Genomic DNA, 26791 nt, shown 5'->3' with positions numbered 1-26791 from the left:
TTGTATTAATTCTTAATGCAGGATTTTGCATCGGAATTTTGCTAAGAAGGTTGGCATGGACTTTCCGTTCAATCTAATAACTCTAAGGATGCAATTATTAGCTTTTTTGCATATTATTGCGTTAGTCGTGTCATATAATTAATGCAATGAAAGTAGTTATAATAGGAGAATTCGTTGATCGTTCGGATTGTGATGGTGAAAAACTCTTGTCTCATTATTTCATAAAATAGTCTTTATTAAACGGCTTTATTAATGACGATCGCGAGTGATACAGCAATTACTTCTTTAGCTCATCTTAATGATACAGTATATAATTCATAGTATTGTACATTTTTGAACATGAAGATTCGCACGATGCTCGCGTCTTAAATGGACTTATGGTTAACTTATTTCTTACGATTAGATCGAAAATGGTTCTTTAATTTCGCTATCCGTTATTTTTTCATTCTGAATTCCTTTTCATTTTGATGCAACGAATAGCACACGACTCATAGAATTTTTAAGGGCACGTTATACTTTTTACAAATTAAATGTTTAGTTTACTAATGATATAGAAATATTATATTCATTTTTATGGCAGAAGTATAAAAATTTATATTGGACAATAGTGCTCGTTTGAAAAAATGACCAGAACATTATTTATTATATTGTACAATATCGCGTTAGTACAATTATATGATCGTAATATGTGAAAAATGTTAATGACGTTTGAATAAAAATTCCTGGCATTCGGAAAATTCGCAAAATTTAATATTCAACATTGAACGTTGGTATAATAATACCAAAGATTTAAGCAAACATTAAATATCACACGTGAAAGCTCGCGCGTAAAATTCAACGATGCTCAATTAAATTAAACACATATTTAACGCATATTTTTACGGCCAACAGTTTATTAACACTTCGCACATAATTATTTGATCATTAACGCAACTATGAACTAAAAGTACAGCTTCAACAATTAGTTTGTTAAATCAAAAAGCTCTCCCACGAGTTTAAGAGAACATTAAACGAACATTATTACAACGCCATTATTTACAAGTATCTCTTCATATTTAACATCTACAATCCTTAAATCGATTATATTATAATTTTCTCTCCTTAATTATCGAAATACAAAATACGCATGAAAAATAGATTTACAATTTACGTGGCGTAATTACGCGCTTTACGAGCACCCTAGCATTCTCTCAGAACGCATTTGTACCTCTGCTGTTCTCCACGATTCGCCTCCTCTCCCTTAGAAGTTCCAAAAATTTCGCCCTTGGACTACCAGGATATTTCAATCCAATATTCAGGGGTCCTCCGAATCTGAGATTCAAGCTCGACTCGATCCTCAAGCTGTCTTTTGATTCTTGCGTGTCTCTCCGCACGATCTCCTCTTCCGCACAGGAAGTCTGATCTGTCCCGATCGACTCCACGGGATCTGCTAGACAGTGGTACTCCATCGGCACCCTGATCTCCAATGGATCATCAGTTTCCCGCAATAGTTGATCGCGGAATTGCGCGGGATCGATCGACGAGATCCTCGAGTCGGCGTTCCCGGTTTCTTTCGTCGACCTCGCCCTCCGTAAACTCCAGGGGCTGCTCTCGATTCCGCGGGTGTCGCCGGGATAATCTCCCGCGACGGAAACTTCGTCGGAATTAAGGATTCCGCGGCCGTCCCGCCGGAAAGTCTCCCGGAACTTGGAGTAAGTCGTCGGGCTTCGCGACCTGAAGTCGCTTTTCCAGAAGCGTCTCTGTCGAGGTTTACTGAACCTCTGGCTCCAGTGTTCGCAGCTGGAATCAGCTGCGCACATCAGCTGATCGAAGATCCTGCGCTCGAGATCGTCTTCGGGCGTGACGTCATTGCTGCCATCATCACGTTCATCAATTTTGGAAGCCATCTTATACCCGTTCATTTCATTTAACGTGAATCGCCACGTGTCCTCGGCTTGAGTGGACGACGAAGAGGGCGAGGAGATCCTGGAGAGTCTCAGCTCGTCGCCTCGACCCTCAACGTCGTTTCCGGCAATCGCGTCGCCGTATCGGCGAATCACGCTGTTGTCCATTACGACGGGCATCCTGGAATCTAGGCTGGAACACGCTAAACCCGATTTAGCGCCAGCAGATTCGACGTCGATACCGTATCTATCCCGGAGAACCTGATTGTGCCTGCCAACCTTGTCGATGCACGCCTCCAGCCTCTTGATGCTCTTCAGGCATTTCTCGTAGGACTCGACGGCGGTTCCCTTCTGCTCCGACTGCGCATCAGCGTCATCTCCTGGGCTCACCCTCCGCTCTCGAATTTCCGTGAGATTTTTATTCGCGCTAAGATTGTTCCCTCGATGAGCTCCTCGTTTCCTGCGATGCTTCCCGTAGCTCTCCAACACGCTCGTGGCACTCATGTACTCGTTGATAGAGTTCATGTTGCGCATGAAGGTCGTCGCTTCGTTCAGATACTCCTCGAAGATGTTCCTCTTCGGCATTGGGCGAGAACAGGTGGTCCCGCTGATGTTGCCACTTGTCTTGCCGTAAGATTCTTCCGAACGATCTTTATTGGGAAATTCCACCTTTTTGTTGTCAAATGGCTTTTTCGAATCCTCAGAATTTTTATTATCTTTCTTGGTAGATGATATTTCTTCGCTCTTTGTTGAGTCTACCTTTTTTCGCTGCAAGGACTGGTTGATCTCGATTCGGTTCGGTTGGAGAATGTCCAAGCTTTCGCTCACTACCGGCTTCATCATCTTCTTGATGATGGACTTTAAAGCTGTCTCCGAATCGTGCTTCGGCGCCAGGATCGTGCGGTTGATCATGACGTCAGTTATTTCTTCGGGACTGCTGGGGTCTGAGAAGGAGACCTTCTTCTTGCTGTCAGGCGTCGTAATCGCATTTAGTTCTTCTTCGGAGTCGCTGTCTGCGATGTTCGAAGACAATCCCAAGATCAGCGCCTTGTAATCCTGCATTGGATCCACGCTCGATACTTCGGTAGATTTTCTCCTCGGGAACTCCACCTCAGTATCATCGAAATCATCGTCCATCAAAGACTCGACGTTGGCCAGATCCACGTGATTCGCCGATTTCGAGGCTTCTCTCTTCGTGTGCGCGACTACATCCGGTGGACAAAGGTTCTCGTGGTTCTCAAGTGAGTTCGTCGTTTCCGCGTCGGTTAATTTCCTCGCGACATTGTCCTCGTGATCGTCGAGGCTGTCGTCCGAAAAATTATACTCCACCAAGCTGTTCGTCGAAGCCACTTTCGTTTTCTTCAAGTCGCTCCTGGAAGTTCCACTTAACAATTCGCGAGACGGCTCTTTTGGAATTTTATCAACGGACATACATTCGTTGCTCTCCCTAGAAGATAAATTATTAATTATTCCTAAGTTAGTGTTCCGTTGGCCGGAAGAGAGCACAGTTCTCGTCTCTCTGCCGTAATCGATAAATCCCGACGATCTTCCTGGAAGGGTCCAGTTCTTCCATAGATCACGACGGACGAGTCTGTGCGTTGGTCTTCTAGGACTCGAGCTGTGACTGCGTCTCCTGGCGATAAAGGCCCGCGCCAAGCCGTCTTTCAGAATCGCCCGTTTCCTGTGACAAGCATCCTCGTGCAGCCTTTCCCATTCGGTCTCCGTTCCGGTTTCCTTGGTCCCGACGACCGAGGAAGTTCCCAGGGAGTTTCTGAACGTCACCGATTTTTTCGTCGCAGCCTCCCGCCTCAGATCAGCCGTCGCTTCGTGGCAGCTCTTGCTCTTCGGATCCTCGAAGATGTTCTCGATCCTGAAGACTCTGCCGTCCGCCTGAGTAGCCGTTGATTTGAGCGTGAGGTCCGTTAAAGAGGATTTCTCAGCATCGCCTCTGACGTACTCGTCCGTCTGAGATTCCTTGTCGTTGAAGAGCTTTGGCTTCTCTTCCGCGACCTCGGTGCCATCCACCACCGCGATCTTCGACTCCAATCCGTTCGTGCTCTCGATAGTGATGCTGATCATATCCGGCAGGGATATGGAGATGACGTTTCTCTCGGGACTGCTCGCCGATGCACGCTGGCCAGCCTCGTGCATCAAGCTGCAGCAGTGACCGCAGCTTCTACTCTCCGAACTCGCCTTCGACTGATCGATCTTCACTTCCGGACGCCTCGTTTGCACCGCTGAATTCCTCGCGGGCGACGTCAGGAACGTGTTGGTCGAGCTGTCCGTGCACAACACCCTTCGATCACCCTCCGGATGGCCGGAGAAGTGCTCGGACACCTCGGACGGATTGCTCTCGGCGTAGTTTTGCGTGTCGTCGGAGAGCACCCCGGAATCATTTCGCGGCGAGTGCGACTCGTATTCCTCAAAGTCAAGATCGGTCGTCAGGCTCTCAGCATCTTTGCAGCGGAAGATGTCCGCCCGCGGCCGTCGATCCGTCAACGTGGCCGCGTCCTTCACCCTGAGGACGGACAGCCGATGATCCGTGACATTGGCAATAATTGAATCTTGCATCACATAGTCTGCATGATCATCCGTGAGCATCGCCGCGTCCTGAAGGACCACCTTGGGCTCTTCCGTGAGGCTCGCCGCGTCCCTAAAACGCAACGTCGACGCCGCCTCCGTCTGCGTCTCCACGTTGATCCGTCGTCTCTTCAGCAGCATCTTCCGAGAGATCTCCTGCAGCCTCGACCGCGCCGTGAGACTGCTGATGCTGCTGCTGCCGGTCGTAACCTTCACGTCGGTACCCTCCGGTGGCGAACGCGTCCCCGACGCGCTGTTGCTCGCCATGTTGCTCTCCTCCGTGTGCTTCCTGCTGGAGTAGAGCCTCTCGGTGACGGCCGCGACGATCTCGGCACGTTTCACTCGCTGAATGGCCGTGTGATGTCTCGCGCCACCCGCAGCCGCCACTTCGTGGTCCAAGGAGTTCTTTCGGCGCAGCAACTTGTCGCGCGTCAAGCTTGAAATGAGGATCTGCTCCTCCTTGGAGCTGCTCGAGCTGCTGTCCTTGCTGGTTTTCCTCTTCAGACTCTCCAAGCTCGGCTTCCTGCCGATGCTGTGAGCGTAGCCGGCTGCCCTGCTGCTGTTGGACTCCTTTAGGCTCTTGTCGGACTCGTTGCTGCTCTTCCTCTGCAGGTGGTCCTTGCTGCCGACATTGCCGATCGCCCTCCAGACTCCAGACTTGCCGCTCGCCTTGCGATCGTCGATCTCGCGGATGTTGTTGAGCTTCTTCCCGCGCTCGAGCAGCGCCGGCCGTTTCTCCAGGTTCGTGTGCGATCGTTGAAGAGCGAGAGTTGGCTCCTTGCTCCTGCTGATGCCCTCGATGGAGCCAAATTTCCGCGATACATTCAAGTTGGACAATAGATCGATGGAACTCTGCTTGCTGAGTTTACCTCTCGACTTGCCTCTCTCAACAGACTTTGCCTTTGCTGGAGAACATTCTGAAGAAATCTGATGAATCTCGTTGATCTCTTGATCGTCCGGGACGTTGCAGGAATTCGTCGAGTTGCTGCGATCGTCGTCGTCCAGCTTTCTCGTCGGTTCTTCGTACTCGTTGCCGGCCTCGATGAAATCGGCGTCGTCCTGCACCTCGTCCGAGCAGATCTCCTCGATCCGCGCCGAGGACTCGTGCAGGCTGTCGTCCGGCTTGATCAGCACGGCCACCAGTGTAGGTATGTCGACGAAGACCGGCTCGTTGATCTCGTCCACGACTTCGTCTTCCTCGTCGTTGATCTCGGTGACTTTCGCCCGATTGTAACTGCCAGCGAAGCGATCAGGTGATTGCAGGTGCTCGTACGAGTTGAACTTTCTGATGGACCCCGAAGAGCCGGTCTCGCAAGTCGTCACGCTGTCACTGGAGTTGAATCTTCTGATCGGAAACACCTCGAAGGATCTAGGATCGCTCTTAGATCGCTCAGACTCGTCCTTGCGATCGGACTCCTTGGTACCGAGAGATTCCTGCGCTTCGTGGTCTTCAGGACCCGTCGACGAATCCTTTGAAGCTTGTGCCTTGCCGCAGCAACAGGGCACTTTTGTCTCGATGTCCTGCAACGAAAGAAATTTTATCTTAATTTATATCGAGGAGGCGAATCAATTATTAATCGATATCAATGATAAAGTTATGGAATAGATCCTACGCGATAAGCCTGTTAGAGGTTGACTGAGCGTCCAAAAGAGATTAATTTCCTGCCGAAGATGGCGATAATTATTATCATAATTTTTAATGTAACGTATCGCATTTGAAATCTCATAAATAACTTCTAATTTGAGATTATTCATTTTTTTCGTTTTTGCTTGATAAAAAAACTAGTTTAACAGAGACACGAAAATTTTATCTCGAGCTGGAAACACGACGCGAGGCGTAGTCGAACGGAGTTGTGATCACGGACGGAGCATGAGGAATTTAATTAATCGGCGATTATGCAACGCGCGGAAATGAAGGATAGCGCCTACGTGATGAAAATGGAAACGCGGATCGCTCGTTAAGCGAAACGCGTCGGTACGCTATATTTTATCAGCAATCGCTCGGCCAATCCCTCGCAACGGCCGCTCAATAAGTGTCAAATAAACGATCAATGAATCTCATTTGCGTAATGACATCGGACAATATCGCGGCGCCGCTCGTATTGGTAAACCCCCGATAATAAACTCTCGCATCCGCACGCGCCCGCTCACTGAAGCTGGCTAAAGCGCCGCTGAAAAATCGGTCGCCATTTATCGCGGATCCGCGCGCGCTCCACGTTAAGCGAAATTGCGAAATTTGTTTTATAATGCTGCGTTATTACCGATCGCCGCCCGCTCGAAACTCATTAATATTTTCCGCCGGCAGCGTACGGGCCTCCGGCCGCGTTATAAAGTCGCTCGATCAACATCAGCCGAGGGATTAAATCCTTTCGCGTTTTTAGTCTCGTTCTGCTCGATCTTTCATTCCTGTCGCGTCAAACGACCGGCGCGAAAAATAACATTAATTTTTATTCTATTAAAGTGATATAAACGAGAAAAAAATCGAGAGAGAGGAGAGATCCTTTTTATCCTCTTCGATATAAATGTAATACACGAGCAAGTGACAGTTTATCACAATTAGTTATTAAGTCTCACAAGGTAAGCAACTTCTTTGAGGATTTCTCGATTTCTTAGAATAGAGAATTTATATTTTCTGATTTGCGGTAAGCAAGAAATTTATTTTCGGCCACTAAAGCGTCCCTGAATTTCTCACCTTCTCCGACAATAAGGATTTCAGTCTGGCGACCTCAGCCCTAAGGTCGCGGATGAGTCTCGCCACGGGATCCTCGTTGACCACCGGTCGGTTGACCACGCTCTGCGCCCTTTGCGCGAATCGCAGGGTGTGCGCGGTCTCGTTGTAACTTCCGCTGGCCGGAGATATCGCTGAAAGACACGAGGAATCTGACATGAAGAAAATACAGATCGATTCTGCGTACGTTCCAACTACAGCTATCGCTTGATCCATACAGTGCGATTTCTCAATTGAGACTGCGAGTTGCGGATTTGATGCATTCCACGTACGTTTGTTACGTCAGCGATCAAGTATCGGATACGAAGGGTTGCTGGCTAGAGCAATAGCTACATCTAAAGGTGCCTGTAACCGCAAAGTATCGCAGCAAAAGTCACTCGCCTATCTCGGAGACAATTAAAAGACCGTACGAGTAGATGAACATGACTCTGTAGACTCTCTGAGCAAATACGACACTTCTCGAAAACGGCTTGATGTAGAGCCACGCTGCATCACGAGCTGATCGATGCGCGAGAAAACCAGAAATACTCGCAATCGTGGAGGATCCGTCGAGTCGGCAGACAGTAATCGAATTAAACGGCTGCGAGAATACAGAAAGCGGAAGTTCAACTTAACTGGAGATGATTTGCCGCGGATTTCGACAATCCTCGAAATGGCTTTCGAGCGGATCTCTTTCGGGAAGTCGTGCATCGTCGCGGAATGCGCTCGATTCGTCCATTCGCGAGCGCGCGAATGGCCGCGCTGAATATTAAACGTCTCCTCGATATAATAAACCGAAATGCTATTAGCAATTCAATTAATTGCCGATGATCAGCGACTCGGAATATTTCGCCACGGTTAATTATACACGTCGCCGGCCGCCGTGGTTATAGAAGTATTCACAAAATTCGCCGCGAGCAGGCGAGTAAGCTCGCCGGCCAATTATATACGGATCGCGCGCGATCGACTCTTCCATTTCGGCAATTAATTGTGACGAGTTGAAAGAGGGAAGGCCGCCTTCTCTCGATTAACGTCTCTTTACGCCGTTCGCTCAATTACGTTCAATCCCGTTGCTTTATCGCGGAACGCTGGAAAATATCGCGCGCTGATGGACGCGGCGAAGTAAACGGCGGCGAAGAGCGTGTAATTCGTGCCACGCGATCGGTCTAATTGATCTCGGAAATGCTACGTGTCTTGGAACAAATTTTTACGGTTCCCTACATGTAATCCCCTACATCTATTAAGTCATTCTTTTAGATCGAAGGGGTTCACTAGAAGTGCAAAGATTTTTTATGTAATGTAAATTTATTTCTAATATGCGTTATAGTGGATATCATGGATATTAATGTTTGATGAAGGTTCATCTATCAACGTGTGGAACGCAATTCTCTCTCTACGTGCTTCATCTAACTACGACAAGTTTCTACGGAGAGGTAGTGTTCGATAGCGATTTTGACGTTAATCGTTGTTCGTGAAGATGATTCCGTCAGATTTGCGCCGGGTTTGAGTAACGTTAATTGCAATCGAGATCGAGTACAGCTGGCAGAAATGTTTCTCATTTACGATGCGAGATGGATCACGCATAATTATCATCGGAAATCAATTGTTTCTAAATATAACTAGCATGCTTTCTACAGAGCTCAAATGTTAACATCGTTCAAAATGCAGTGACCAACGTATGCAGGAAAATTTGATTGTTACACATAATCCCAATTAAATTCAACTGCTTCGTCGTCCGCAGTTTACTCTCTTGATTACTTTTCTTGATTACTTTGAAATGATTACTTTTCAACTTGTTTGATAATCGAGACAATTGATGATTCATGAGACGTTTTTTTCAATAATTTCGGTATCAAGTTTGATCTTGGCAGTTGTCACAATTGCAATCAATTTTTGCATTCTCATTAGAAATATCGAATGTTTGGTAGCGTTACAGATAAATACATTGGCATCGATCATGTAACTACTGTAGCAAGCCCACTACAGACTTTACTTATATTACCGCTCCTCTCGCGTCACTACCCTCTTTCTCTTTCTCTCTCTCTATCGAAATTTAATCTCCGCGTCTTAGCTCGCCTGCAAAAGCATTTAAACCAATTACATGCCGCCCGGGTTATCGCGGGCGGGAATAATTTTACGGACTTCCCGTGTGGAGTCGCAATAATACTTCTTTTCCAAGCGGTAACCAGCGGGATTTATGAAGAGGCGGGAAGGAGAGGAAAGGAGCGATCAGCTTCTCGTTACAGCTCGACAACTAGGAGCTATTTCCAAGGCAAAACATTGCGATCCCGAATAATCCCCGTTTAATACAAATCAACCGTGAGAGGCAGATATACGAACGCGGAATAAACTAAACCCGAGATCGATTAACAACCGATTCTAATTAACCCCCTTAGCGCGCGCGCGCTGAACCCAGGCGCAAACGGCTCGACATGCTAAAAAGGGTCAATTAAGCGGTGTCGAATCGAAAGTTTGTCGAGTTTCAATCTGCGTAATGGGGACGCGTCGGTACCGCGTCGATACCGTCGGCAACAGGGAAAGGATATTAAAACGGGGTGGGCTCGTGAGATCAAAGGAGGGGAAAAGCGAGCTTATAATTTCCACGCGAAAATACACACGGCGAAACGCGATTTGCGCGGGGGAGAATATTCCCGGAAGGAAACCTCTTAACGTCGACGGAACGTCGTTCTAAGATCACGCGCTCGGAGCGGGGCGGCGAGGAGCTGAGAACCCGGGGGCGAGAAGATGGGCAGGAGGGAGGGAGTGAGGGTGGAATGCGAGTTCGCCGGGAGAACGCCGGAGGGGGAAAGATCAAAAGGGAAAAAGAGCGGCGTAGCAGACACTTACTGGCGAGCATAATGGTGGTGGCATTTCCGCCGAGTGCATCCTTCAGCAGCCAAGTGAGCGAGGAATCCCTGTAAGGGATGTATCTTTTGCCTGGCCCACTTCCGGTCGAGCCTCTCTCGACGAGCGCGGATATCACGTTCCCTAGAGCCACCAGGCTCTTGTTGATGTTCGCGCCTTCCTGCAAACGACAGCGAAAGGGAGTAACACCAGTTCCTCGTGATCGGATTTCCGGATTTTATTGTCAAATATGAAATGCGAGAGCGACCTCCGCCTTGCGAAATCTTTGCAGAAGCAGTATCGATCATTTCAATTCCGTTATTCATAGTTCCACCACTACAAAAAGCTGGTATTAATAGTTTCGATCAGGAAAAGCGAGGAAGGTGGGGAGATCTGATTATGACGTTGCCTGATGTATCTTTGGGTTGATGATGATGATCGCCGGAACGTACGCGTGCTTGCGATATCTGTCAGTTGCTGTTCGACCAACGGAAACGTACTTTGGTTCTCACGCGAGAGACGCCACCGGCGATGATTCTCGAATTTCTGCGGCGTCGCGACGATCCTTCGTGGATCTTGGAAGGCATGATCGCGCCAATCGTCGATGACAACGCATCAGCTTGCACGTGGACTAATTCACGGAGCAGCAAAAAGAGTATTTTCTCTCTTCCGCGATATCTTCACTTTAAACTATGCTGTTAAAGATCAATCTCGCACATACATATAAATCGCTTGATCATCCACACATACGTCGCATAAAACTAAAACTACCCTCACGATAGACACGAAGAAAGATGGACTCTCGGAATCATCATTATATCTCCGAATCAAGATGAAAGCGCACTGCTCTTTGATAACGCAGAAACGAGAACACTTCATCAATCAACACAGCCATTTGCCATTCATTTCGAAGACGACGGAGGCACTTTATCACTTGTTTCACGTGTAATCGTCACTTACTTCGCACGCTCCGTGCTTTCGCGCTTAACCCAGATCAGGAGCGAGTCCGTTGGCGCGCAATGGCGGCCAGTGGAAGATTGATAATTCGGCGAGGTCTCCGTTTATCCATCCATCCATCCATCCGCGGGTTCGCGCGCGAATATCGATTTTCATCACGCGAGATTCAGCCGGCGAATATCCTGGCGGACGATATTATTTTTAGGGGATGACTCACCTTCAGTCGATGAACGCCGCCGCAGGTGGCCGCGCTCTCGCTGCCTGCCAGGTCGACCAGGTGCAACCTGCTGCTGCTGCCACCGTTGCGGGGATTTGTGTCTTGCTTCCTGGAGGACGAAGTGGTGTCACCACCACCAGGACGCTCGGCCTCGCTCGTCTCCTGGGAGAGATCGAGGGTGAGCAAAGCGTGACTGCGACTGCTGCTGGGGTTCTGAAGAGTCGACGCGGTCTTCCTGGCCTTTGTGCCCTCCTCCACGTAAGACATCAACGATCCCAGGGTGCGGACCACGTGGCGCGTCAATCCTGAGAAAGGAAAGATCCTTGGATCAAAAGTAGAAAAGTAGAAAAGAAGAGTTGCTCGGAGAATGTAGATTGCAGGGCAGTAAGAGTGAGTGAAACTTGTGAGAATGGACCAGGAAATTGTTCAACGATCTTGGTGATTCTGTCAAGGATACTGGATGATTTGATATTTCAAAACGAAAGAATGTTATGATTCGAAAATGTTGAGAGACGATAAATAAAGAGCCGACTGAAAGTCGAAAGATGTCGACACGTAACGATCGAGATCTCGACTGATGCAGAATATCTGTTTCGACGCGGAGAAAGTAGCGAAACTAAACAGCCTCGAACTAAACGAACGTGCATTTAATTGCAACATTATTAATCCCGCAGGAAGAAAGATCATTCCGCTGCAATCACAAGCTCGCGATATTACATTTAATACGACGTTTAATATACCGTATTTATATCACCGTATCGGACTGTAATAACGCGCGGGCGAGCACGAGAGAGATATTCCGCGGGAAGACGGCCGCCAAAGCGAAATAAGGGGGACGGTGGAGATTTAAACAGCGCCGAGACTTGGGTACACACCGAGTAAGAAGACCCTCGAGGAATTTTAACCGACGACGTCCCCGTCGGTACGCGACATTTCACGGTAAATGAGCGGAGTACCTTGAACGTAAGGCCCTAGTCGAGGATGTTCTCGAACTCGGAGTCCGCTCGCACTCGTCGACGGCTTCAGGAGATCCCTCACCCTTTCGTTATATATCTCCAGATAACTGAAACAGATTCGTATAATTCAACATGTAATTTCAAAGGGACTCTTCGCTTCACGTTAATATAAACGCTGTGTTATCGCTTGCTTCTCATTTTGTTTCCGTTGTAATATGTAGTTTTCCTTTGTTAATAATATCGAAAATACCTTTGCAAGAGTACCTGTCAACGACTCTGTGAGAATAATTAATTAATTATAACGGATATATATGTTAGTATATATCCGTTATAATTTATTATTATTCGCAGCATCGCAAACACAAACTAGAGTCTCTCTTAAAATATTACTCTTGACAGTTATACATTTTTAAAACACGAAGAGTGTATTATTACGCGACAAAGGGACTCGCGCAGCCTGTCATTTAATATTCGTGTCGAGGAACAGAGATAGAAAACAATTAAAAGCATCTCACCATTATCAGCAAACCGATGCATTATTCTCTTCTTTCAACGAGACAGAATCCTAATTAATGTATCGATTGTATAAAAAATCTTCACGAAAAGATTTCGTAGCTCGAGCGCAAATCAGCTTGCGGAGACTTTCGTCAATCCCGAAACGACGATCAAGATTGCTCGCTGGTACCGCAACGCGATCCTCCTCGATCCTCGAGGAATCGAGGACGTATCATGCATTTAAGCGTTTCACAGCAACGGAGACGAAAACGAGTGCGAGACCTCGAGTGCACGACACGTGAGTACCACGAAGAAGCTCCTACGGATCCTCTTAACGTCGTTACTCGCGTCGTTGCGCTCGCGGAATGCTCGCACGTGCGACCGTAAATCGGCTTAACGGCGATCGCGGCCTCGAATGGTCACGTTCGCCAGGTAAAACACTTTCTCGCTTTCCGTGGGTTCTCTCTGCTTCTTTCTTTCTTGCTCGTGCTTTTCTTTTGCTCACTTTTCTCTCGGCGTTTCACGACGCAACGTGATCTACGAATCCGCGGCTCTTCGCGAGTCTCGATCGCGATCAGCGATCTGTACAGAAAACGGCGGTGTGCAGGATTATCTCGCAGTTTATCGGAAATCAAGATAAACGCGATACAAAATTTATCTTTATCTTCAATAAATACATGCTTTATCGAAATAAATTTACTTAACGAAAATTAAAACAGCGAAAGCAATTAATTAATGCGTATTTGCAGCAAAACTCTTTGAGTTTGAGTGCAACTAGCGATGCAGAAACGAATTACGAAACAATAAAAAAAACCGAAAATAATTATAATGAAATAATTAACGATAATAAAATAGAAAATAATTTGAAAACCGACTGACCTTGCATTGCGTGTTCGCTGGGGTTCAAAATTAAATATGCCAGTTTTCTCATTTACACTCATTAATTGCTTTCCTGCAGGACGATAATCCGCATTAAATTCACCTCTCCCTTAAGCAATCGCTCGTTATTTTGCCGTATCTTAATTATCATTCCCTGTGTTCTCTCCTGAAAAAGATAGCCGCTAAAAGATTGCGCGATCGACCAACTGTTCCAGAGCTCTTTGCAACCGATTGCACGTACGTATAACGATTGCACCCTTATTCTCCGAGAAAAGTTTCGCCGTCCGTCTCCCTTGACCCGGGGATACACAGCCGCTTATCGGGACGGGCATTACGGGGGTGGTGGCGCAGATTACACGCGGCAGGGAAATTTCGCGGAACGGGCGAAACACGGCGTTACGATTTCCGGCCTGATTTGCGAGAAACGAGCTCCAAGTTCAAAGGGCAGTTACGACGGCGAAATTCGCCGGGGTTGGGCGTGCACCGATTGCGTTCCCGCTCGCGATTTTCGCTTCCCGGTAATGCCGCGAGGCTTTTATGAAGCGTTCGTAAAAATCGCTCTGAGAATATTACGCGAAATGTGGAGCACCATTTCGCATTTTTCTTCGAAACTCCTCACATCGCGGCGGCGGAACCGCGCCACGCAATGACGATTCGATCGATCGACGATGCGCGTTTCGCGATTGCCGCTGGCGAACGACGTTTGTCAGGTTCGCAAAGGGCTCCGCCAGGAAGGGATGAATTTCGAATTTGTTAGATATATAATAGCGGAAGATAACTCGGAGGCAATTTTAATCTTTAACTGGAAACCAGCTTGCTGCGTTTTAATGAACTCGATTAGCATAATCCGCTTAGAATGCGGAAGAATCTTCTGCAAGGGAAACATCTGGCCCTCCTTGCGATCTCCGCGGTAACAAAGAAGTTACGTCACATCCTGAGAAAGATTTGAGATTCTTTAGACATAGGATGTGAGAGCCGGCGTTTATATATATTATATTAATAACAATTCATTACCAAAAGCTAAAAACTACATTAATTCGGTGCTGTTTTCTGAAAAAAATTTAGCCTTATTGACTTTTTTTTGTTTGAAAGTGGATTCATCAGCTGCCTGATAGATGGAGAAAAGTACTAGAAAATAATGACGAATATAAAATTTCGAAAGTTGATATAATCATATTTATAACATTATATGTTAATATTTATTATATTTTTATAATAAAAGCTCAATTTCTTCAAGAAAAGCATCGCATTAATTTGTATATCTAATATAATAATAATTCAATGCGAGGGAATGTAACAGAGTGACTCATGGCGTGACGTAACCGCTATATAATAGCAAATAAATAAATTTTCGTGGTTGCATAACTTTATTGTACTACTATAATTAATACGGATCGCAGTTTCGATCGTATGTTTCATGGGCAATTTTCGCGCGATACACAACTTGCGAGTCTCCTCATTGAAACTTGCCGTTATCTCCCCATTGAGGACACCGGATCTCTCGGGGAAGGATCGATACGGTGCAGACTCCTTGGAGACTACCCCAGCAACATGGCAGGAAAGTTCTATACTCGGCAGTTAATGAAAATTAATGTCCCGAATTGAATTATCGCTAATCGATGGCGTCCAATCTCGTCGACCTCCGAAACGGCCATCCTTCCTCGGAAATCGTTGCTCGGTTTAACTAAACAGCTCCATGTACTTTCACGGTCATTATCTTTTTGTTAACATTGAACTTGTCTTTCACAATATATTTACTTAAATTCCCGCAAGCGTAATGCAGCTCCGGTGACTTTAATTCGTCTCAGATCGGCCTCGTGAGGTGAGTAATATATTATTTAATGCATGCGAGGGGTAGTATCATATTAAAATATTTGATATGATTATATCGAAGTGATTATATTAAAATAGCTATCCCAGAACGTGAGAATTCACGTTCCGATACGAATGACGACGCGTTCTACGGCTCATCGACGGGACGCGCAGCTCGCCTTGCGAATTGCATCTCTCGCCGATAAGACGCGCGGGAACTCGAGGGGGTGGCCGGCGTGCGCGCGTTAATTACTGTTAATTAATGATATCCAGGCGCGCGCCGGGCTCCGGGTGGCGAACTCCAAAAGCCATTTATTACGGGCCTAAAACTTTTCGAGTGTCCTCCTCCTTTTCCCCTGTCCGCTTGAAACGGGGACGAGAGGCGCGCGGCTTGTTTTCGCGAAAACGAAAGTCCACGCCGACTCTTTCTCTCTCTCGTGTCTGACGAATATTACGCCACCGGAATGGGAATCGATCTCCTGCAACCTCGATGCCGGCAATATCGGAGTAACATCAGCGCCGAGGAGAAAGAATCACTCTGCATGCACTGAATGACTTGCCTGTCGCGCGACGCAATCCGCGGTTTTCACTCGCGCGATTGTTAGAAGGAAGTACATGAAGTCGTCCACGCGTTTTAAGGCTGTTTTATTTGTAAAGAAAATTTCATTTCGAAATTATAAGAAAGGTTGCAGTTATTAAAGTAACGCTTCTTCGCAATTTTCTCCTGGATTCGTTTGCTGGCGACAAGCCATTCGGAGATTAACGACGCATGATGATGTTTTCGAAAATTTATGGAATCAATTAATTCAGAAGATAATGATGTGCTATACGAAAAATTGCATGATCGATGCAACGAGCGAGAGAAAAATATTTGTGATATCAGCGATCCAGCTTTAAAAATATAGTTCGCACGTCGCCTCATATGAGCTTCGATGAGCAAACGAAGAGAGGAAGAGAGATAGAGATAGAGAGAGAATGAGATAGAGAGACAAAGGGCTTCCGCCTTCGGCCGGTGAGAATGATAAAGGTGAAAGTTATCAGCTTCAACGAGCAGCACGTTCGCGATAAAGATGCCGCCGATCACCCTCGATAGCCCTACGTGTGAAAGGCAGCAAAGGGCTCTCAGGGTTAACTGACCTGGGTCAACGCTTCCCGTATGCTCCACTTGTCCGTTGACCACGAGCTGAGCCCCGAATTCAGGTGAATATTAATCCCTAACAACCTCCAGAAACTACAAATTCTTATCTATCTTTGCATTTGCGTCTCAGATTGTTAATTAAAAAACTAACCACGTACGATTGGCGTTCCGAATGCTGAATTATTTTACGTGCGCGACTTTGCTTATTTTATTCTCGAGAAGCGTTTTAATTATTCTCACAGAGTTATTTATTACTATTATTACTTTTTTTATTTATAATAAATCACGTAGAAACGAGCGAGGGACAATATCAGCGCAAAAACGAGTGCACAAGTGCATGACAAGCGGTTGAATCGATCGGAATAAAGCGGACTACGTAAGGTACCGCACAATGCGAATTTGTTAAATTATTTTTATTATTTTTCTCCCTTTTTTCCCTTTTAGATACAGCCCACAGTCTGCTAGCCGATTTACAATGCAAACGCGAGACATTTCGGGGATGGCGGAATGCCGCTAACGCGACGGCGATCAGAGGAATAAATAGCCGAAAGCCCCACGCGGCGCGTTTTGCGTGGCATTTAATGAAATACTTTCAATACACGGTATCCGCGGCATCGATACGTAAATACGTTATTTTCGACCGTGCTTTATCTTCGGGCGCTACAGTTTTGTGCATTGTTTGCAACCGATATTGCAACCTTTGCTTCTATTTCTACATTACATCACTGCCCTTACCTCGCGGGGATTACATCGCATTTCTACACATAAAATAGCTTTAAAAAACACAATTTCCATTAACAATATTGATTTACAATAATTCTGTCGCTTTTTGCGTGCTGGAACCGTACGGAGAAAATTAACGTTTTACGCGATCGCACCCCGAAACATCAGCGGGCTTGCGTGGAAGCGGGTGATTCCCGGGTGGCGGAAACAAAACGATCGAGTGCACGTCATCGATCAACAATTACTGTCATTAGGCGTTGACGTTTAATGCGACTAAGTCGCCGTGCCACATGATGGCATGCCGGCTCGCTCTTTCCGCCCGCAATGAAACGGTGAGCCATCAAAAGCTCCGCATTACTTATGGCTGATTGATCGATAGTGTTCACCCTCTGTGCGTCCCTCTGTCCTCCGCCTCCACTCTCCCGCCCCCTCTTTCCCTTTCCCTTTCTCTCTCTCTTTCTCTATCTCTCTCGGAGCTTTAATTCGGCCGGGGCGCGTTTTCGATTACCGCTCTGGTCATTACGCGATCGCGACTGAATCGCAAATTCAATTCGATCCGCATTCGGCCGTCTCTATTTGCTGAGGGCCGTCATTTAGCGCATGCACCAGGAACGAGGAACGGACGCGCATCAGGAAAGTTCCGCGTTCACCTGCGCTCCGATGAAAATGTGCTCGCCGTGTTCGCTTTTCTTTTTTTTCCGGTGGACATGTCATCCGGAAAAAGTTTTCCCTACCCTTCTACCCTGGTTTCTTTTCTTTTCCACGAGAATGTTGATCGCGCCGCGACGCCCCGAGCTCTCCCCGCATCGATTCTCTCTCACGAGCGAACTCGCTTGTGCGAGTTCTTTATGAGTTCTTTGCGACAAGGTAGGCAGAAAATGTAACTCTCCAACGAAGCCGTCCATGGAAGGTTTTTTAATGATTTAACCGTTATGAAATTATTTCACTGAAATTCCGTTAAGATTCCGTTAGCAGCGATTACGGAGATTACAAGCTCATAAGGGCTGATAGCGTGGAATATTACGTAACACGCGGGGCGCTCAGTGGTCCGCTAATTAAGAGCTTTCGCTAGGAGGTATTTAAATAATCCTCGTACTCATAACTAATAATTAAATCCCCGAATTTCGCAACGCGAGATATCACGTGTGCTCCGAAAGGGCGTAGCCCATCAGTTCGGCTCGTATTTTATTTTACGTCGTGCGTCACGTGAGGCGAACATTATAATTTTTTAAACAGTGCGTGTTATCAGCGCGAGCTTGTCGTCGCGTCATAGAAACAGAGCGGATATAATGTATCCGTCCGCTGGGTGGTGTTGCGCGGCAGACAGGCGCGTGTCGTTAATTAATTTTTGCCGGCAACTGTTACCAGGCAAGATTGATATTCATTATTTTAGAAAGCGGAGACCAGGCCGGACAGAGAGAAACGTCAAATATCGCGACTGTCGCATCACGTTGTCGGGCATTACCGATGACGAATAAAAGCTTGCGTTACCGTTATTAATTCGCTCGCTCGATTTCGATGTGAAATTGCCGGGATCGAACGAAAATGATTGCCTTTCAAATGGCTTCTTCGAGTTCAGGGTGAATTCTATTTGAGCTCGATTTGTTTGTCCTTGTACCTCGGCATTGCGAGTTTGAAAAATCCATGACGATTCGTGTGCAGTTGATATCTTGCCTATTAATTATCAAATTACATGTTGATTTACCGTTTGTCTCAGATATGGAAATCAAAAACGAAGAAACAATTTTGGCTGCTTGCTAAAGAGAATCCGAAACGAGATTGAAATGCTCGACGAATATTATACCGCAAATTGAATAATTTGCATGAAATGCACACATCGACAGCCCTTTTGGATTCTATTGGGTCGTCCGGAAAGTTCGTGCCGATTTTTAATACATGGCGTTGGAACATGTCTGAATATATCAATGTTATTGAAAACATACGATTTATATACATATGCTTAAAGGTGACATTTCAACGCATCTTTAGGAAAAAAGTTGTTTCAGATAAATTGATTTGTGTCAGTTTTGTACTCTTTTGAAGATGGAAGAAAACAAAGAACATTTTAGACACTTGATGCTTTTCTATTACCGGAAAGGCAAAAATGCCTCACAAGCAACAAATTCGATATGTTCTGTTTACGGAGAAGGCGCTTTAGCTGAAAGAACCGTACGTAAGTGGTTCGCTAAGTTTAGAGCTGGTGATTTTAACCTTAAAGACCAAGAACGCTCGGGCAGACCTCTACTACTGATGATGACCAAATCAAGACACTGATCGAGAATAACCCGCGCTACACGACACGTGAATTAGCAGAGATACTGAAAATATCGAAAACCACTGTCCACGATCATGTAGTGAAGCTTGGTTACGTAAGTCGCTATGATGTATGGGTTCCGCATAATTTGGCCGAAAAAATTTAATGGATCGCATTTCAATCTGCGATTCGCTGTACAAGCGCAACGAAAACGTACCATTTTTGAAGCAATTAGTGACGGGTGACGAAAAATGGATCATTTACAACAACGTAGAACGAAAAAGATCCTGGGGTAAGCGAAGTGAACCAGCATTAACCACTCCGAAAGCCGGCCTTCATCCAAAAAAAGTCATGCTCTGTGTCTGGTGGGATTGGAAAGGAATCCTATATTATGAGCTCCTACCACACAACCAAACGATAAATGCAGATAAGTACTGCTCGCAACTGGACGAATTAAAGACAGCGATTCAGGAAAAACGTCCAGAATTAGCTAATAGGAAGGGCGTCGTGTTCCATCAGGACAATGCCAGACCTCATGTTTCTTTGACTATCCGACAAAAATTGTTGGAGTTTGGCTGGGATGTGCTACCTCACCCACCGTATTCACCAGACATTGCACCTTCAGACTTTCACTTATTTAGGTCTTTGCAAAATTCTCTTAGCGGCAAGAACTTCAACTCTTTGATCGACATAAAAAACCACCTTGAGGAGTTTTTCGCCGAGAAACCTAAGAAGTTCTGAGAGAATGGAATCTTCCAGTTGCGTGAAAGATGGACAAAGGTTGTGAAACAAAACGGTGCATACATAAGTCAATAAATATTTATCGACATAAAAAAATGTTGCCTTTGAATTTTCCTTCAAAATCGGCACGAACTTTCCGGACGACCCAATACTTGCCTTGTAATTCGATTAAATAGAATCTCCAACTATTTCATTAGTAATAAAAAAAGAAATTATAAAATGTAGGTGTAATATGTGTGAGTGTGCGAGATCGAATTCAAGAGTGCACGACGACGAACTGAACAAAGAACAGAGGCAAATTCAGAGTCAAAGCAGATTCGTGTCAGGCAAAGGTTCGTTTGATAACATTTCGAGTAAGAGATCCGAGAGGAGACTCTCCCGAATGCGAATACGCAGAAGCTGCAGCAGGAAAAACGAATGAAAACGCTGGAAATTGGACGACGCGCCACGTGACAATTTCCGAGGGCGACATTAGTACGTTATAACGTATTGACGTTTAGGCACGTGTCAGAGTCGGTGGAGCCGTGGTATTGTGCGCTGTTGGCGCGTAAATTTAATTATACCCGCACATGGGTGACGTTTATTGACGGGCATGCTCGCTAATAGGCGTAATTAATTGCACAACAAAACTCGCGCGCGTCGGATTTCACCCCTGCCCCGCTCGCGGGGCCAGGATCGCCCATCTTCGATTCGTTCATTTCGTTTCGCAATCCGCAAATCCGTTTATCCGCCGTTTTAGCGCCTATCATCGTCGCGTTTTACATTTGCACGCCCGCATCCGATAATGAAGATACGCGAAAGGACGCGCGCGGGTACGTGCTAGATAAAACGCCCGCTCAGAAAAAGCCTCTGCCCCGCGCGGAAAGTAGTTAATTAGTTCGAGCGAGCGCGAACGAGTTGTAGATGCTGATAAATGTTCATAAATCCGCTTCGCACCCGGCAAGCTCTATCCCCTTCGCGCTCGCTTGCTTCCCTTTTTTCGTCGTCGCCGTAAGATATCTACGTGAACGCGATTGGAACTATCAATTTTATTCTAGGTTTCAGAGGATTTCAATTTTATTGTATAGAGTGATTTCGGGATAGATGGCCATACAGGAGAGAAGACTTTCTAATCGTTCTAATTTCGCTACTGGCTGCATAGTTTTCACTGTTATCACTCGGTTTTTGATGAGTTTTACACAGGTGAAAAATTTGTGTTAAATTTAACAGGTATCACATGTCTCAAACGGTCCACATAAATTTTTGTGTTAATTTAACATAATATGAATATGTTAAATGGTGACATTAATATTATGTTAATATTTTAACCCAAAATGAATGCAAACTGCGAAGTAATTTGAAATAAATTTTGTGTAAAATCAACATATTTTTAATGATAAAATTAACTCGAAAAAAAAGTTATTTTTACATACATCTTTACTCTCAACATAGTTTTCTGTAAATTTTAACAGATAAAACTTGTCACTAATAATACGGAACATATCTATTGTGTAAAATACAAAATTAGGCGCACAATGTGTAATTTTTACACTTTTTTTAGTTGTTTTAAAAATTTAACACTTGAGTTAAATTAACACAACAGCAACATGTTAAATTAACACATGAATGTGTTAAATATTTAACACACAAATGTTAACCGGCATATTTTTTAACAAAAAACCACAAATTTTCCAACTGTGTAGCTATGTTTGCAACAGGAGATTTAACAGGTTTTTGTGCAAAAAACATCATAATTGTGAAAATATTTCCACATTCAACCTGAAACGAAACTGCAAACGATGCAGATGTATCATAACGATAGAGTTATTTGTTTTTCTTCCATTAAAAAATACAAGACCACATCAGTCAAAATACCTTTTAAGGGGGGAGCCTGCTTTAGAACGTTGAAAATAAGGTATAATTTTACGAATTTTTTTGGAGAAACTATACAGCGGATCATTATAAAACTTTGATGCATTTATTAGTACATGTTTAAAGATAAAAAAATTATTTTTTGATTTGAATATATCACCTGTAGAGGTCGTCCTGGAGGCATCTTAGTGCAGCCGGCATTGTAAATTGGTGAGCATTCTCCTGTCTCCAAATTTCATCCAAACTGAAAAATTGAAATATTTTCTCGTTATTTATGAATTCCCATCGTCGATGAACCTTTAATATTCATAAAAACATTAAGTTAAACAATTATTTTTGCATGAAAAAGTTCAAAAACTTTGCCTAAAAATCGTACTTTTGTGTTCTAAGCTCCACCATTTTGGCACTTTTCAACTTTTTTCTTCTCTCTTTGGTTCATCGACGATGGGAATTCATAAATAACGAGAACATATTTCAATTTTTCAGTTTAGACGAAATTTGGAGGCAGGAGAATGCTCACCAATTTGCAATGCCGGCGACGCGGCTGCACTAAGATTTCTCCAGGACGACCTCTACAAGCGATATATTCAAATCACAAAATAATTTTTTTTATCTTTAAACATGTACTAATAAATGCATAAAAGTTTTATAATGATCCGCTGTATAGTTTCTCCAAAAACAATTCGTAAAATATACCTTATTTTCAGCGTTCTAAAGCAGGCTCCCCCCTTAAGGTATTTCCCGTGCGAGAGTGGATTATAAATTGTTAATATTTGAATTGTGACAAACTCCGATTGAAATTTCTTCAAGAGGACCGCAGAAGTTTGGCGTGACAACAAAAATGCAAAGGCATCGGCAATGAACACTTGCACAAAGCGACTTCCACATTCATGAGCATCCCGATTGCCATTGCGGCGGTCGTTGGTCACCACCATGCTCGCGGCAAATAAAATCCAATCGAGCCTTCCTCCGCTTCTTTTTTGCCCCCTCGGTTTTCCCCTGCCTCGACGGGGAAATGCTACGGTCGCTAATTCTATTGCTCGCGCGTTTTTGTTATCCTCCACCCCGAGCGTCGGCCTTTGCCCCGTGTTTTTATTCCCTCCACCCTCTTGCACGCCGCTGCGAGAAGCGGCGAAGGGCTGTCAATTCGCGACGACGTCGGCGAAATTATATAAATCGCGGCGGTAATCGCTCTCGCGCTGTTATTCGCGCGTTAAATCGTAACGTTCGAACGTTAAAAGTTTCAGCCGTCAAATATTTTGTACAAGACTGGCAGTACCTAAAAATAATATGAATTAACGTTTAAAGGATCGTGATGGAACGTTTTCCTCTTTCGCCAAGCCACTTTTTGTTGTGATTTCCGTTCATTTTTCTTTTTCTCTTCTTTCTGTTCCTTTAATTTCTTAAATCATTCAATCCTAATTGTTTTTTTTCTTTTTTTTATGTAGCAGAAAGTGTGCGCCGAGGCTGAAATTCATGATCGATCCGGCGTTTAACAGCTCGCACGAGTGAATTTTATTTATCAGGAATCCGCTCGACATCTCGGTATACGCGACAGCACAAATCCACGAAGGTCGGCTCCACGTGTCGTCGGCGGGGGTGTGAAATTCGATGGTCCCTGCGTGTCAATGGGAGGTCTGCCGATCTTCCTTCGGGGCAGGCTAATATTCCACGTCGTGTCATTTCACGGCACGTCGAATTCGTCGCTCTCACGCGCGATCCCGCGCTTCAATAATATTCCATTTTACGGGAACGTTAAAGTATTAAAACGCCGAAAGTGACAGTTTAGAGTGAAATTTAAAAAAATCATATCCTCAAACAATTCCAGCGTTCCGACCCGATAATTCAAGACTCAGCTCGACGAGAAGTGATCCGAAACTTCGATCGGGGACAGCTCACGGCGCTTGCAAAATTTATTTTCCACCCTGTCGCAGTTTCGTGCGAAGATGACGGACTTTCTAGCGCATTTCTCACGCGCGGAATGCACGCGTCGGTATCGGGACGGTTGCTTATTTACGCGTTGCATGCAACACCTTCCGCCCCTCGTCACAGGTATCACGAAATCGCTACCTGTTTCAGTTGCACGTGCATATGCGCATTCACGAGCGTATGTCTACATGCAAAACGCCATCGCGTTTTATCGTCCGGATTCATGAAATCATACCGCCGTGATATCGCGCCATCGCGCCGCTAGTGTCCGACCATACTGGCCGCCGCAAAGCCGAATCATATCCTTCCGCCGATTGCAGCGGAATATTCCGCTCGTCCGCTCGAAATCCTTTCTCGCAAGTATATTTTTGCTTATGTCGAGAGGGAGAAAGAGACATTTCAAAGTCTTCCAAGTCTTTCTGCGACCTAAAAGTGAAGAGATTGAGCGCTCGTCTCTCAAGAGAAAGTGTTGCAACATGTCGACAAAAAGCGGATAAAATATTCTGGACATAGGCAGTGCTAATTAAACTTAACTTAAACAAATTCCGTTTTATTTAATTTGTCGTAAAATTTATATAGGCAAGTAGATCATGTAATTTTTATTTCAGATTGATCTTGATATCTTGAGAGCGTTTAACCTCTTGACTTGAATCGATATAAGTTCACCAGCAATTAAATTAAAAAAGCCGATAGACGTCGCAACCGACCACAGGTCGAAGGCTCATCGACTGCTCGCACGTCCGTCGGCAGCTTGAAAGGAGGATTAAAACGCAGCAATGCTCCCATGGCAGGCCGTGCACTTTCGTGCTGATCCCGCCAACACTCGTTAACGATACCACCCTTCTGGTCCCGCCTTCAATTCCGGCGTAAAAGCGTTAACATCCGCGCCCGGACATCGCTACAACATTATTTCTCATCCGTCAGCTACACTCGCGATGCGTTTCGGCCGGGCTGTATTGTTTGATGATTACGGATGAAGCTTTATATCCGATCAATCACGCTTGACGGGTACATTGGGCAGCTGACTCGAGTGGGTTAATGCGTCCATCGATTATAGATGCGCGTTTCAATGATGAATCCGCAGCCGCGCGCGCGGACGAATCGATCGAAAGCGCCATGCCGCCGCGCTCGCTGTTAACACACATTTAATCCGCGACAGCGGCGCGATACATCACGATGACTTCCGGTCCTTTTTCAAGTCGAGGGGTGCCGGAGTGCCCCCGTGCTGCTGCGTTCCCGATTTTTCACGAGCACGCCGATATATCGATTGCAATTATCGAGGCGCCGCGCATTTTACGCGGCAACGGCAGCGTCGAACGGTCCATTATCGGCACCGATTAATCCTGATGAAATATCGGGACCCTGGCTGCCCTGATTGCCCTGTGATACAACGTGTCACGCTGCGCCAGGAAACGTAATGCAATCGCGAGGATCGTTCCTCCGATCGGCACTCGGTGGGTTTTGCGATTAACTCCTTTGCAACATTGCTTGCATTATGGAACACATGGCAGTGTATATAGCAAACCGTTTTGTGATAAATTCAACACATTTTGCATGTCCTAAACGGTTCACTTAAATTTTTGTGTCAATTTAACATGCGAATTAATGCGTCACAACGACATTAACATTATGTGTAGATAATTTAATAAAAAATTAGTAGGAAGATTGCAATGTTTGGAAGTAAAAGTTTTATGTAAAATGGATATATTTATAATGTTACATTTTATTTAAGGAAAATGTTATTTGTATAGTTCGCACAATGTTCGCACATTGTGCGTCATCGTCGCGTTAATATTCGGAAAAAGTTAATTTTAACTTTTGATATGATGACTGTGTAGAATAAAATTCTTACTATTACATATAAAATAAGTTATTTTGACATTTGGATTAGTTGATAATAAATTTAACGCATAAAGTCCAATCAACAGAGCGACAAGTTGTTAAAGTTGTTTCACGCATGAATATGCTGCAACTTTAATACAAAAATTTTAACGAGCACCGTTTTCAACAAAAGCACAAAATCTTTTTTACTGCGTAAAAACAAAATGAAGCTTTCACGCGAGAACAGTAGGTACGTATTATATTTAAATTTATATTTAATCTACAGGCCATTTCATGCATGACACGACTGTAATCGGTGTTAGCATCCCACACATTTCACCTCACAAATGACGATTATAGTCGGCATCAGGGGAGCGAGAGGATCAACGTTATTCTTGTCGAGCGAACATTCTTACGACGGCAAAGGGAATAATTGACGGCTCATCTATTCTCACCCCGCGATTGCTATTTGACGGGGAACGTCTCGGGAAATGCAAACTTTTTGCGTGCGCGCGTCCATCCCATCGCGAGCCGCGACGATTGAATTTACCCCTGATGGCAAGCAGAAATGCCTCGGACGAACTTTCTTGCTCGACCCACTTAACGATTTTACGTCCGGCCGCTGACGACGGCCGATGGCATCGGCCCGAAATCGAAAAGTGGCACGGCTTTCCGGTTTTCAGGCCGATTCGGGCACCTGAACCAATATCAATCCGCGTGTATAATCGACGACAGAATGGAGAAGAGTCGTGAGCTTTGTTCGTCGATTCGCCATTGCCTCTGTGTGCCATTCATAGAATCCGTTATTATTCCATTCTTTTATTACCTGTCTATTATTAGACACAGCCGATATCCGATTTCGGACCTTTATTACACGGGATTTGTTTTGAGTTGCTATTGCTGTTTTACCGAGACAGAGAAAAAAGAGAAAACGCAGCGGAAACAAATCCGACGCGGCAGAGGTTTCTGAATATTTTTCCGATCGCGCGTATTCATTACCTCAT

The 26791-nt window shown here is 45.2% G+C and overlaps 1 protein-coding gene across 1 annotated transcript; it reads right to left on the bottom strand.

The window, feature by feature from the left end:
- Positions 1-214: 214 nt before the first annotated feature.
- Positions 215-26791, bottom strand: LOC105278799. The gene is made up of 6 exons (XM_026974312.1): positions 26787-26791; positions 12145-12251; positions 11189-11493; positions 10018-10195; positions 7156-7325; positions 215-5984 (listed from the first exon to the last, which is right to left on the bottom strand). Exons 1-6 carry the CDS (start codon positions 26789-26791, stop codon positions 1191-1193), a joined length of 5559 nt encoding a protein of 1852 aa, XP_026830113.1. The 3' UTR covers positions 215-1190.

Source organism: Ooceraea biroi, chromosome 12, assembly GCF_003672135.1.
Source record: "Ooceraea biroi isolate clonal line C1 chromosome 12, Obir_v5.4, whole genome shotgun sequence".
NCBI classification, from domain to species: Eukaryota; Metazoa; Arthropoda; class Insecta; order Hymenoptera; family Formicidae; genus Ooceraea; species Ooceraea biroi.
The sequence above is the reverse complement of the archived record's forward strand: the minus strand, read 5'-3'. Positions and strand labels throughout refer to the sequence as shown.

Coding starts and splice junctions, on each gene's coding strand:
- LOC105278799 (XM_026974312.1), bottom strand. Junction 11,494..12,144: donor ACTAGGGCCTTACGTTCAAG/GTACTCCGCTCA, acceptor TTCCTTTCTCAG/GATTGACGCGCCACGTGGTC. Junction 10,196..11,188: donor GCGGCGTTCATCGACTGAAG/GTGAGTCATCCC, acceptor TGTCGTTTGCAG/GAAGGCGCGAACATCAACAA.